Source organism: Argopecten irradians, chromosome 4 (genome assembly GCF_041381155.1).
Source record: "Argopecten irradians isolate NY chromosome 4, Ai_NY, whole genome shotgun sequence".
Lineage (NCBI taxonomy): Eukaryota > Metazoa > Mollusca > Bivalvia > Pectinida > Pectinidae > Argopecten > Argopecten irradians.
This window is the reverse complement of record NC_091137.1, coordinates 38250565-38266035: the sequence shown is the minus strand read 5'-3', so window position 1 is coordinate 38266035 and position 15471 is coordinate 38250565. Positions and strand designations below refer to the sequence as shown.

Genomic DNA, 15471 nt, shown 5'->3' with positions numbered 1-15471 from the left:
GGTAAATCCTGAGATTTGGCGGAAATTAAAATCCGAGACAAAAAGTCGGGATATTCGTGTTCAGAAAGCGCAGACGCGAATGACGAAAGGTCTCACTCCGCTGGCCCGTTTGATTCAAATCTTAACGGAGGGGAAAAAAGACAAAACCGACAACCTAAAGTCGAAACTCGACGATATGCTTAAACTGGCTATTGACAGTTTTACACTGTTGGGCAGTGCATCTCAGGAACTTTCCCAGCGACGTAGGGAATTGATTAGGCCTGATCTAAATAACACTTATGGCTCTCTGTGTTCAAAATATAACCCGGTCACAACACATTTATTTGGTGACGATTTGCCGAAGGCCATGAAAGACATTAGTGACACAAATAGAGTGGCCAGCAGAGTTAGCTCCGGCGCAGACTACGCATTTGTCAAGGGAAATTCCGATACGCATACAAAGGAAAAGCACCGTATCGAATGCACCCATATAACAACAGAGGTCGGGGTCACCATCATGGAGGCTATAAACAAACACATAGTCACGATCAGCCCAAGAAAACATGGACAAAAAACTTCAAAAAGGGGCAGGAGAGAAAGTAAACCGACTTCCTGTACAGACCCAACCGGTTTTAACTCAAACTCAGGTGAGTGATGAGAACTGGCTATTATTTCTCTCTGAAACTAAAACAAAACTACATGAGCAGGTACAGCAATTCAATGCAGGCTCATTAAGTAAACACATTCCTTTTTGGAGAGGTTTAACTTCAGACTTCGTACTTTTAGATGTGTTAAAAGGCGTTAAGCTCGAGTTTTTAAACCATCCATCTGCTAATGAAAACTTTAGTACAATCCAGTACAAATTTGAAGACAAAGAAAAAGTGTCTATTAATATTGAGATATCGAAACTGCTTGAGAAAGGTGTAATTAAAGTCGTCCATCATACCGCGGACGAGTTCATATCAAATATTTTCATTCGGCCTAAAAAAGATGGCAGTGTCAGGTTAATCTTGAATCTAAAACATCTTAATGAGTCCATTGTTTATCGACACTTCAAAATGGACACACTCCAAACAGCAATAGATTTGATGACACAAAATTGCTACATGGCTTCCATAGATTGGAAAGATGCTTATTATTCTGTACATGTATCTGAATTGTATCAGAAATATCTGAGATTCACCTTTGAGGGAACATTGTATCAGTTTACTGCCTTGCCAAATGGCCTTTCTTCTGCACCTAGACTGTTTACAAAAATTACAAAACCATTTTTCTCGCATCTAAGGAAACTAGGATATTTAAACACTTCTTACATTGATGATTCATTACTTTTTGGTGACACTGTCGAAGACTGTCGTGCAAATGTCGTAGAAACTGTTTCGCTATCAGAACAGACAGGTTTTGTGGTTCACCCAGAAAAATCTGTATTTGAGCCCACTCAGATTATTGAGTATCTAGGATTTATTTTAAATTCTACAAATATGACAGTTAAAATGACAGAGTCCAAAGCTCAGAAACTAAAACATGTTTGTTCATCACTGATGAATAAAGTCAATCCTACTATACAAGAAGTTGCTCAATGTATAGGTTTGATGGTCTCCAGTTTTCCTGGGGTCGCATGTGGACAGTTGTATTATAGATATCTGGAAAAAGATAAAATTCAAGCATTGAAATTGTCCAAGGGTAACTTCGATAGTTCCATGCATCTGTCAGCTGAAAGCAAAACAGATTTATTATGGTGGATTTCAAATATTGAAAACACACATAGAAACATTTTACGTAGATCTCCAGATATATTGTTAACCTCCGATGCTTCAAAATTGGGGTGGGGAGGTGTTATGCATGATGCTTTGTGTCAACCTGCCTCTGGTAGGTTATGTTCCTGCCCAACAGCAGGTGGAAATTGGTCTGATGTGGAAGCTAATGAACATATCAATTACTTAGAACTACAGGCTGCATGGTTCACCCTGCGAGCATTTTGTAAAAATCACAGCGATGTACATATCAGACTAAACATGGATAATACCACTGCAATAGCTTATGTGTCCCACATGGGGGGTAAAACTATGCAATGTAACAGATTGGCAAAAGAAATGTGGGAGTGGTCACTATCCAGGAATATTTGGTTGACAGCAGCACATATTCCTGGTTGTGTCAATACAGCAGCTGATGCTGAAAGTAGACAAAATCATGAAAATACTGAGTGGAAGCTAGATACATATGTCTTCTCTCAAATAATGAATATTTGGGGGACTCCTGATATTGATTTATTTGCTTCAAGATTGAATTCACAACTACCAAGTTATGTGTCATGGAAACCTGATCCATTTGCAATAGCTGTGGATGCCTTTTCTATTACTTGGAGTGGAGATAAATTAATGTATATTTTCCCCCCTTTCTCACTCATTGGAAAGATTGTGCACAAAATTATCCAAGACAATTCAGAGGCTATATTGATAGCACCTTACTGGACTACACAGTCTTGGTTTCCACAAATTGCTTGTTGTCTAATTGATTGTGTTTTTATTTTACCCAGGGAGAAGAACACACTCAGCCACCCACACCTAACAACAACAAGCTTACCCAAAACAAGATTGATGGCATGTCGGCTTTCAGGGAATCGATCCAAGACCTCGGCTTTTCAACAGAGGCTGAACAAATCCTGTTGTCATCATGGAGACAAGGAACTATGCAACAATACCAAACTTACACATCTCAGTGGTTTCAATATTGCCGTGAAAACAAAAAATCTGTGTTGTCACCCGCTGTGGGAGATGTAGTAAATTTTTTGACAGAACTATTCAAAAAAGGTGTTGGATATAGTGCATTGAATACTGCAAGGTCAGCTCTTTCTGCATTTATCAAACTCGACGGTGTGCCCTGTGGAAATAATACATTTGTGAAGAGATTTTTAAAAGGAGTTTTTCAGTTACGTCCAGCTTTACCAAAGAACAATGTTATTTGGGATACAGAAATAGTTATTTCATTTGTTCGTAACATGGATGTATCTAAGCTGAAAATGTTGACCTACAAAACTGTGATTTTGTTAGCACTTTCTACAGGACAACGTGCTCAAAGTTTACATTCCTTGGACATTCGTAACATAACTTTAACTGAACACGAAGTGAAACTCAGATTTGGAGAGGTGTTAAAAACCACACGACCTGGACATCACCAGTGTGAAATAGTGCTTGGAAAGTTTAGTGAACTCAATCTCTGTGTTGCAGAAACATTAAAGACATATCTAATTAAAACAGAACTTTTGAGGGACAATGTAACACAAAATAAACTTTTTCTCAGCTATCAGAAACCTCACACTGCAGTGTCAAAGGCTACAATATCCAGATGGATTAAAGTTGTGTTGGTCAAGGCTGGAGTAGATATGACTATTTTCACACCCCATAGCACTAGAGCAGCTTCTGCTTCAGCGGCCTTTCGAGCTAATGTTCCAGTGCAAACAATTCTCAACACAGCAGGTTGGAGCAAAGAATCCACTTTTGCCAAATTTTATCTTAAACCTGTGGCTAAAAACTAGTAAAGAGTGTGTTTTGAGATTGAATTGTCTCCCTTGGACTACATTTTTGCTCCAAGTTAACTATCTTTGACTTATGGTTGGAAATGTGTATAGACTAGTGTATTTTGCAAAGAACTCATGTGACTTAATGGACAGTTGTGCAAGTGTGTGGTGATCTGAGATGTTTGGATTCGCAAATATGGATGTGGATTCATTGTTGTTATCTTCAAATGAACTTTTTCATGTTAATTCTTATATTAATTGCTTAGCTTGGTTTTTTAACAACATGGACATTATTATTAATAACATTTGACATGTTTATGTTTCTTACTTTTCTTTGGAGGTTTGTTATTATAACATGTTTGCTATCATAGACTTATGTTGTTTTGCTATTTGAAAAATTTTTCATGTAATACAATGCTAGGAATAATACACTTTCAATTTCTTTCTGGATTTTTTCGTTATTGTTTTCATTTCGTGAACACTCTCTTTAAACCTCTCATGGGATCCCGTAGTACCTAATCTGTAGTGAAGACAGAATTTAAGAATTAAATGAGACTTACCTGTAAGTTGAAATTTGATGATAATTCTGTCTTCACTCCAGATGGTACGAAGGGATCACATGCCCGCCCTGTTTGGCACCCACCCTTTTTCTTTATGGGATTTAGCTTATTTTATATTATTGCTATTCTTATGGGGCCTGTTAAGTGTTCACTCATATGCTTTAAAGAATGACTGGTGATATGCGCACGCATCTCATGTGATCCCTTCGTACCATCTGGAGTGAAGACAGAATTATCATCAAATTTCAACTTACAGGTAAGTCTCATTTAATTCTTAAATTTTCGGTGTCTACTCACGAAATAGTTGACTTTTATTTTTGTTGATATGAACAGATTGTTGATTTAGAAAATATTTTTGTTGTTGTAATTGTTAGAACTAGAACAGAATAGGTAGAATAATAGGTTATAAATACTATGTTTAATTTTTTTTACATAAACAAACAAACACGTAAACTTAATTTCAATTTTATTTAAAATATTCGCCATAAATTTTTCTTCAACTGAAAGAACGCAAAATTCTCCCATTGCTTACTATTTTGATTTTTATAGACAAAAATCCGTTTTTTTTGTTCGAGCACTTTTCAGGGGAGTCTAGTATATTCCGATGACGTACGATTATATGTATATAAAAATATCACCACTGTTCTAATTTTGTGTATAGTTCTGCATGGTTATCACTAAATATCGTGACCTCCATTTAACCATTGAAGTAAAATGGTTACTACATTGTAACAATTTCCCGTCAGCTTCTGGGGGGCTTCGCCCCCCATACCCCCTACCGGAGCTTCGCCCCTGGACCCTGAGCAGGGGGCTGTCGCCCCCTGCACCCCCGGGCAAGCATGCCTATCCAAACCTAGCTACGCTGCTGGGAACTTTCGAAATTTTCCTATCACCAACAAGCTTTTTGATGTCATTCATTGATTCGCAGTTGTTGTTTTTCAAACCTTTGGGTATATGGGGGCATCGTACTCGGGCCTCAACCATCCTGCGCCGGATAGAGTTGGTAAAGTTTTTTTACAGACCAATATGTACCCATACGTTCACCATACATATCGTCGATTTTGCTTGATACTGAATCAAATTCTTTGATAGTATCCGAATTGATCAGCCCATCCTCGCCAAAGATAGACGACATTATAGGCGCTTTTTCTTTGTCGTTCATCCATGCTCTCGAAAATATACGCAAATATTTTATACAAAAATGTACAATAAAAAGATTAAAATAAACATATAATAGTGTATTTCTTAAGATAACATATGGGAAGTATATATAAACACCATATGCTTACATAACAATAAACACAATCGCGAACTGTAGTCACACTGATAATATACACACGTGTGTGCTTCTTCTATGTTACATACTGTATGCAAGCCGTCGGTCTACTGAGAATTTCAATGATCATTACTCATTCAAATCTTCATCAATAGTCATTACAATTGGCATGAATTACTTTCTTTAGATATAGGTTACTATTATTAGTATTTGCGGTAACATTACTGCGTAATTTCGTAAAATAGTTTGTGTTGTCGGTCGGATCTAGATCTGTACATGTAAGCTTGGCTTACACACATGTATACACTCTGCGTCTCTTCATATTTGAAATCGTCATTACTCCGGTATTTTTACTCCAATCTTAATGAAATTTTGTACAGAGATGCATTATGGTATGACAAACAACATATCTTATGTTGTCGTTAGGTTTTTGTAATATTTTTAATGCTATGATGTGTTGTCGGTAATACTGAACATACACACTCACGATATAAACCTGACCAGTCGCCGATCTCGTAACATTAAAACAGGTATAAAGTCTTCATTTTTATTCCAATTGTGACCGCAGATTTATGTATGGATAAAATATGTTTATATGAATATGAACCTATGACATTTTGTTGTATTTCACAAATTGATGACGCACGAGGTAATGACTTTAGTAGCTTAATGGGAAAAACAGGAAAAGGCAGCTTTCAGAATTCGAACTTGAACCTTTTCAAAGCAAACAATAATAGGTTAGACCATCTATTAATATCTGATGCATTGTTAAAGGGAACAACCAAATAGATGAAAAGAGACCTTCGAAATGCCACTGGCCCCTGTATGAGTATACAGGATTGTGTCCAAATGATATGAATTTGGAAATCCAAATTGAAATTTAGGCTCGAATATCAATTTTGATAATGAATTAGAATAGGTAAGAACAAAATAATTTTAGTATTTTTTGTGCTAAATACACCTTATTTCGAAATGGCTACCCTGGTTGGAGTTTGAGCTGAAGGACCGAAACTTTTTTTCTATCTAGTGTTATATGAGAACCTAGACTTTAATTATAGAAAACAGTAGTTAACTAATATCCAATTGTATACATTACAAAACTTAAAAAGAAAAATTAACACTGTGGTGTAAGTTAAATAATTAAGTTGGTTGTTCTCTATAGCGAACGGATCAGTAGTAGAAAAGTCAGTCACTGGGGCCGAGTGATTCCAATCAATGGATACATAGGTAAGTCGTCAAGTTTAAGAGAGAAAAAAACCATGTCACAATGACTATGCATGTATTTCATTTAGAATTGAACAGTAAATAAATGGTACATATAACGTATATTCAGGTAATTAGCACGGTTGTAAACGTGGGACATGTACGTTTAACATCAGGTGGATACGGAAACATGGCTTGGTCTAGTCAGTTGTCAGAATTGAGTTCACGGAGTTGTGTGTATGTTCCAGTTTAGGTTGACCAGGATTTGGTGGTCGAAATAGGAAATTGTGGGTCAGTCATCTCCGACATATTGGAGTACCGATGCCATTAAGGTATTAAAACAAAAGTTTAGTATACAGTTAAAGTATGGGGTTGAGGGATATAACAAGTTTCTGGTTTCCCGAGACTTGTCTATTTCCCGAGGCGGAGCCGAGGGTAATAGGCATGTTCGAGGAAAACCGGACATGAACATGTTCATTTTGGGGCAGTTTTATGAATATTTTTTAGAACCACAGCAAATGCAGCCTGTGTATATGGTCCCTTGGGTTAGTAAGCGATAGAGCCACGAACACCTGGGACCGAGGTTACAAAAATACGGGCCAACACATATTTATCTAGGGTAAAATGAAAATGTATACAATTATGGTAGTCTTGGTAAGGGCATATATTTTCTATGGTTTTAATGCATTTCTGATTCTAGTGTCCCATATTGTATAATTTTAGACATTACAAGGGCCTGATCTCGTGTTGGTGAGAATAGCGTCGAGGGGAAAATGCAACCAGAATGAAGTAAAACACTGATTGCCATACCTGTAATTACATGGATGAATTGATGACTAGAATCAAACTGATGCCTAAGGAATGTGTATACATGTATGGAAGTTTCTAGTTTGGTTCGGGAAAAATAGTCTGACATAAAATAAGATTGTCAGAACAAGACCTGTTCAGATTTATGTATGGATAAAATATGTTTATATGAATATGAACCTATGACATTTTGTTGTATTTCACAAATTGATGACGCACGAGGTAATGACCTTTAGTAGCTTAATGGGAAAAACAGGAAAAGGCTGCTTTCAGAATTCGAACTTGAACCTTTTCAAAGTAAACAATAATAGGTTAGACCATCTATTAATATCTGATGCATTGTTAAAGGGAACAACCAACTAGATGAAAAAAGACCTTCGAAAATGCCAATGGCCCCTGCATGAGTATACAGGATTGTGTCCAAATAATATGAATTTGGAAATCCAGATTGAAATTTAAGTTCCAAATATCAATTTTGATAACGAATTAGAATAGGTAAGAACAAAATAATTTCAGTATTTTTTGTGCTAAATACACCTTATTTCGAAATGGCTACCCTGGTTGGAGTTTGAGCTGAAGGACCGAAACTTTTTTTCTATCTAGTGTTATATGAGAACCTAGACTTTAATTATAGAAAACAGTAGTTAACTAATATCTAATTGTATACATTACAAAACTTAAAAAGAAAAATTAACACTGTGGTGTATGTTAAATAATTTAGTTGGTTGTTCTCTATAACGAACGTAACGCACCGGTAGTAGAAAAGTCAGTCACTGGGGCCGAGTGAGTCCAATCCATGGATACATAGGTAAGTCGTCAAGTTTAAGAGAAAAAAACCATGTCTCAGTGACTATGTATGTATTTCATTTAGAATTGAACAATAACTTAACGGTACATATAACGTATATTCAGGTAATTAGCACGGTTGTAAACGTGGGACATGTACGTTTAACATCAGGTGGATACGGAAACATGGCTTGGTCTCTCCAGTTGTCAGAATTGAGTTCACGGAGTTGTGTGTATTTTCCGGTTTTCGTTGACCAGGATTTGATGGTCAAAATAGGAAATTGTGGGTCAGTCATCTCCGACATATTGGAGTAACGATGCCATGAAGGTATAAAACATAAGTTTAGTATACAGTTAAAGTACATTGTATGGGGTTGAGGGATATAGCAAGTTTCTGTAATGTTATCTTCAAGAAATAAATCTTGACTTCCATGTAGTAGTAGCTGCAGGTCTAAAGGAATGAAGTTGTTTAATGTTCGGAATAATTTGATTCTCTGGTCAGCGTAATTATTGCATGTAAAGAAGAAGTGATGGGCATCCTCAATGAGATGCCCACATCGGCATTGCTGGTAATCTATTAAATAAGAGCGGAATAAATGATTTTTTAGGGTACTGCATCGATTTCCTAATCTTAAAGATATTTGCTTTTCTATTTCAAAATAATAAATAGATACGTTCGTAAGATTATTTAGAGACTTTTTAAAAATGTTATATGAAACACTATTTCTAATATTTATATCTAGCTGGTTCCAAAGTCGGATAGTAGATGGAAAATACGATACGTTTGAGAGCTGGAGACGGAAATTAGGTAAAGTAAAGTTGTTAGCATTTCGTAGATTGTAGGAAAAATTTTCTGAGACTATTTTACATTTTACAGTATATGTTGTGCTCAATAAAGGTGCCTCTTATCTGTTTGTTTTGTTATTAATAAACAGACATCCTATGAAACCATGATCCTGGTAAATTTGAATATGTGCAAAGTTTGGTATCAGTTTTTCTCCCATTATCTTGCCATTTTCTGTATTTTAGGGGTATCTGATAATGTAATGGATCATCTTCCCTTGGCTGGTATAACCTCTTTTTTTTTCATTGTATTCAGAACGTTTAATGATATAACCAATAATTGACTTAAACATCATAAGTACCATTTCAATATCTAATATATAATTTGTAATCAATCAATACAGTGTGTAAGTTTAACATTTCTTGTTTTCAGGAATACTCCGCTGGTGACTGTCCGAAGGTAAAGCCCTGTAAAACCGGTTGACCGGACAAGTTCATATCACAGATTTGACATACAGCTAAAATGCACTTAACATCACAGGTGAGCATTAAAATTTTAATTTCTACTATAAAAGCTTTGGTCCAAAAAGACTTTTTTAATCACTACATCATGAAATCATTTACATGTATTAAGTTTTATGGGTTAAATATTTTTAACATGTATGACACCTTGAATTATTTAAAATGCTATTGAACAAACAATAGCCTGCAATGATGTCAATGCTGAAAACTGTATAAGGAACACACTTAAATATGCACCAGATAGGCCAGAAATTGGTGGAAGAAAGGAAAGCCAAGGGAACCAGTGGAAATTTAGATGATTTGGGCTTTTTTCATATATATTGGCTGCCTACATCATATACTATTCAACAACAAATAGAACGATCGATAAACTGTTTGTTAATCAGGGGTGTCGAAAACCGCTGTCAATTTTATAAAGTAGATATATGAAATGTTCTTAATTCCCCTGTCGCAGCTTATTCTCGAGATATTTGGGAATACTCGTATTGTTAGGGAAAAAGAACTGTTATAATTGTTTTATTATTAATTATTTTATATTATTATTATCATCATTTTTTATTATTGATTTGGAAAACTTTTAATTCATCTTTTGATTAATCAATGGAATCGTACATATAAAATGTCTTTTATATTGCCAAGTAGTCTGAATTATTTTGTATGTACCCCTACGAAATAAAAATAAAAATAGTGATATCAAATCTAAATGTATTGATATAATGTCTTATAGGAAAAGTATAAATTGTTAAGCATGAACCGAAAATAATAACTGCATGTGTATAAACAAGTCTGAGAAACCATTAAACAAAATTTGGCTTTCTTGTTAATTATGCTACTTATATGTCAATGACCAATTACTAGTTTTCAAAAAAAAATAAAACAATTACGTTCTCATTTTAAGCATGCACACTGAATTTAATGTTGAATTTCTAAATTAAACTCACCTCTTTGGAACAGCCAGTCTCGATAAAGGTCTGAAATATTTCTGTTGCGTTAGCCGCGATTTCACCATGGTTGTCCATTTTAGAAAAGCTCTCGCATGCAATCCAAAACTCTAGGTTTTCTTCACTGTACTCTGTCTCAAGAAATTCCATGAATGCTCTTTGTCCATCTAAAATTGAAATATTTGACCGAGATTAACCGAAAGATTACCAATAGATTCGCTAATTACTCGCAGCCTCTTTATTTTCGCGTATTCCGTGTTTGCATATTACAGAGTTAGGTGGGGGTAGGTATATGTGTAATATGCAAATATAGAATACAATATTTCGCGTTTACATGATTTTGCAATATGTTCACAAATACATAAAATCGCGACCACAGGTCTTACTTACAATCGCAATATTCATAAAAACATGTTACATAATTATCGACGAAACATTTGAATTGACGTTCGATCTATCTCGCACACTTACGCGAAAATTTGTACCCCACAAAAATAAAGTGGGATACAGTACCACAAAAAAACCGAGAACCGACAATTTCCAGTTAAACATTTAACGTACAATTCAGCAATTTCCTTCGTATCTGTGTTGCGAGTTCGAAACACGTGTTGGTTATTTTCCAGGTTCTGAAGGTTTAGTCGATAGGTTTTTCTCCTGGTTCTCCGGCTTCCCTCTACATGTACATACTGGCAAGTCATTAAATGTCCCTAGTGGAAGTGGTTAAAATGGGGAGATATCACTTACTTAGCAAATGAGTATTGAAGTGTAGTGCCGACTTCTTGGTATCCCGATTAAAACTACATGAATACCGTATAGCCGGATGACATTTTCGCGATTTGGCGGCACATTTCTATGATCGCAAAAATTTGATCCGAGAAATAATGATAAACGGTTTAATGATATCTACCTTTAAAACAGATACCGCGAAAATTTAAAATCACTAACATATGATTTTCTCGTTTTAGAACAATTGGCGATTTTTTGTTCCGCGAAAATAACCGGCTATGTGGCTATTAGTTAGCTAAATATAGTTGAGGAATTTTTGCTTGTTTTGACCACGTGTGAAATATTGTCTCAGTTTTTATATTCTTAATGAACTTGTATAAAAATCAATATGTTCGGAATATTTACAGCATAAACAAAACATCTAAATGACGAATGAGAAACTTGTTATTCCTATTTAATTTGTTGTTTTTTGGGTTGGTTTTTTTTTATAAAAAGTCGTTAGATAAGTCAAACGCATAGAAACTGATTTAACCTTCCAGTGGATAATGATAAATAGCGGGAGATAGAGAAGACAGCGAAATATATATATACAAGCATAAAATTATCTTCGTTATAAGCTTATATATCAGGATATATCAGATATGCTCCGATTTTCCGCTACTCCCATTGTCTGATATACTGTCACGTGGAGATGACGTCTGATCTCAAATCTCAAAATTACCTGGGTATGTTCTGTCAATATTGTTTATCCCACACGTGTAATATAAATATATTCTGCTCGGCTGACATACTGGATTTACAGCGGATATAGAATGGGCAGAAAATCGTGTCTTTTGTAGCTTTAAAAATAATTAACTCGTGTGATCCAACAGGCACTCGTTTCATGTATCTAAACACTATGCTCTACGGTGTAAATCATAATTAAAAAGCATTTTAAGATGATCAAGAGTTAAAAAGAAAATAATAAGCTACTAAACCACGAACCTTTGAATGTTTGATTGAAAACAATTTGATATCAATTCTACACTAGAAAAATCAATCATTGTATATGATCTTATGCATGCTACACTATCCGTTGGAAGAGATATACTGAGTGTGTGAAATGAACTGCGAAAACCCTAAAATCACCATATATTTAAAACAAGAAAAACAATTGCTGAATGGAATATTTTTGACAGAAGTGTGACATATAAATAAATAAATAAATAAATGTTTGATTTTTCTTTAAATGCATTCAAACATTTTTCATCATGTCCGTCATCGACAGAGCATAAATGATAATCATTATTTGAACAATAATTAGTGTTTAATTGTTTATGTATAAGCCTAGTTAACACAAAAAGTTATATGAAATCATTTATTTTGCATTTGGTGCATGCGTAATCAGTACTTCATTTCATATAAGAGATAGTGCCACGGATTTTTTCGGTTTTTTCGGGAATTAATTATTTTTCATATTTTTAACTTGAAATAAAATTAGAAGCTCGAAATTTTCAAAGGTGGTAATAGTGTAAAGTAAGTAACTTTTGTAACTGAAGAAAAATACTAAATCGTCTGTTCCTGTTTTTGATACTGAAAAAATACCATTTGTCAGCGGTGGAGCATCTTTAATCAAACGATATTTAGGAGGTGTTCCATTATGGGTACTCGAACCTACTGAAACATAGGGCTGGACCAAGCATGCTTCAAAACTTAGTGACAAGTAATTAAAACCGAAAGCTTGTTTGTTTGTTGGATTATTTTAACGTCCTATTGACAGCCAGGGTCATGTAAGGACGGCCTCCAATGTATGCAGTGTGTAGCGTGTGTGAAGTGCGAGGTGCGTGTTTTGGGAGACTGCGGTATGATCGTGTTGGGTCTTCTTGTGTAGTGGAACTGTTGCCTTTTTTATAGTGCTATATCACTGAAGCATGCCGCCGAGGACCAAGCAACACACCCCACCCGGTCACATTATACTGACAACGGGCGAACCAGTCGTCCCACTCCCTGTTTGCTGAGCGCTAAGCAGGAGCAGAAACTACCACTTTTATAGACTTTGGTGTGTCTCGGCCAAGGGACCTAGTGAAAATTTTAAGTTATATATGTCGTTACTGGGCGAAAATGTTGACATGTTATTTTATGTAATCTATTGATAACCATAAGGTTTGATGAAATTAGCTGTGAAAACCTTTCAAATGGACAGGCAACCATGTATAATGCCTTATAAACGTTTGTTACAACACAACACGTATGCACTGTCCATCTAAACATACATAAGGTATAACATGACATTTATAAATGCTATGTCTTGTGTATATTTAGATGGAAACACATACCTAAAAATATCACTTTATAATTATTTGTACACTTTAACGTTGTATAAATGTGAAATGATATTGTACACCACACCTTGGCTTCATAGTTTGTCCTTATAATGATTTTTGGCAGTACTGCCATAAATCATTTTGAGTTCATATTTGTACTTGTAAAATCAAAACTTATGCTAATGATATCTTCAAAAAGTGTCCATAGCGTCACGTTAGACATATATGTATTGTGACATACATTTCGTTATCTCGCAGGTGTCGTATAGTCGATGATTTCCGCCGGGTACATGTAATATTTCTGCGATTTTGCAATACAGTGCAAAAATTTTATCCGCGAAATGATAACAAAAGTCTTAATCATATACTAGACTAATAACCAGATCGCAAACTATCACTACCGCTAAAATCTAATCCAAATCGAGCAAATCTTGACCCACAAAAATAACATGTAATGCGGTACATAATTCATTTCAATAAAATAAATAATATTTCTACTTACTTTTGTCCGTCAGGAAAAAAATTAAGTTGTATCCGTTCAAACTATCTGTAACTTCCTGGAAATGATATTTGTCGCAGAAATGTTTCTTCTCGTCGGGGCTTAACTTTCGTAGAGACGTCCTTTAAAAAAATATAACCTAATTTAAAACAAATGTAATAACCTGTCACAAAGAGCCTTATCAATACACATCAGCAATTCAATCAAAGAAATTTTACTTCTGACTTTTATCTTTTAGCAGCCTGTATGAAATTCATAATTATATCACTAAAATACACAATTAAAATGCAATCAAAATAACCTATGTAGAAGTTTTTCTTTTACTATGGATAAGACCGATTTCCTTGAAGCCATCGTGATTGTACAAGCAGGTGTGATCGTGTATCACTGAAAGCCATTTTATGTAGCGATAAAAGTGACGTTCCTTGAAAAAAGAGGCGTACTTGTTATAAACAAAAGGCAGCTAAACGTGTGCTTACCCCTGAGAGACGTTGATGAATAATTCATTAACATTCATTAATAATTCATGAATTATTCATGAATTTTATATTCTTCAATTATTCATGAATATTTTCATGAAATTCATGTACTAAAAACTTCATGAATAATTTAGAAAAAACTGTTTCATGAACATTCATGAATCCTTTCATTCATGAACTTTCATGAATCGTTTTATTCATGAAATCATGAACATTCATGAACAACCAACCCATGAAAATTCATAAAAAAAATCATGAATATTTTAAGAATATTCATGAATATTTTAAGAATATTCATGAACTTAAAACCATCATGAATAATCATGAATGTTTATTCGTGATAATTCATGAGTTATTCATGCACTATAACTGACACTAACAATTCATGAATATTCATGAAACGTCATGAACTGGAACAATTCATGAATATTCATGAACTTGAGTCGTGTTCATGAAGTTTAATAAATGCAATTTGGAGTCAGCGGCATCTAAATTTCATAAACTCTACTGGGGGTCCAGAATTGAAATTTTCTATCAAACCAATGACAATTCTCTTTGAATCAATTTAAAAGTTGATGAAACAATTCTTATAACAATAAGTATATTCCATATAACATAAAAAGATCACCAACAGTTTACTGTGTTCATCATATTTTCATACTGCCACAGATAAGTGCTAACAACATCTGTTTTTCATGACAGTGATACACAGCAACCATTCCAAGTAAATTAGTATTGGTCCAAAATAAACCTACAGTTGTAAAGCATGTTTTATATGGACAATTGAATTCAAGAACATTTGACAAAATTTCACAAACCAATATTTATCCATAATCATTATAGCAATATCAGTGTGCAACAATTTCATGTTGAAAAAGAAATGCAGATAAATCAAAACTTACTGAAATTGTTCATACGTGCTAAAGAAATCCAGGAATGGAATAATCCGTTCACTATGTGCCATAACTTCCTTTTTTAAGATGAATGATGTTTCCCCTTCCACATGCCAGCAGATACAACAGACATTTTGGATTGTGACTGTTTTGGCGGGTAATATATATAGAAGTCAGGTGACTCACATGTTCAGTTC

General features: G+C 34.7%; 1 protein-coding gene across 1 annotated transcript; it reads left to right on the top strand.

The window, feature by feature from the left end:
* Positions 1-455: 455 nt before the first annotated feature.
* Positions 456-3861, top strand: LOC138321579 (uncharacterized). The gene is made up of 2 exons (XM_069265348.1): positions 456-626; positions 2516-3861. Exons 1-2 carry the CDS (start codon positions 543-545, stop codon positions 3512-3514), a joined length of 1083 nt encoding a protein of 360 aa, XP_069121449.1. The 5' UTR covers positions 456-542; the 3' UTR covers positions 3515-3861.
* The last annotated feature ends 11610 nt before the right edge of the window (positions 3862-15471 follow it).

Bases quoted from the DNA above. Each gene is read 5' to 3' on its own strand.
- LOC138321579 (XM_069265348.1), top strand. From the start codon at position 543: ATGGACAAAAAACTTCAAAAAGGGGCAGGAGAGAAAGTAAACCGACTT. The intron at 627-2,515 runs GTGAGTGATGAG...TATTTTACCCAG, and splicing joins CGGTTTTAACTCAAACTCAG to GGAGAAGAACACACTCAGCC.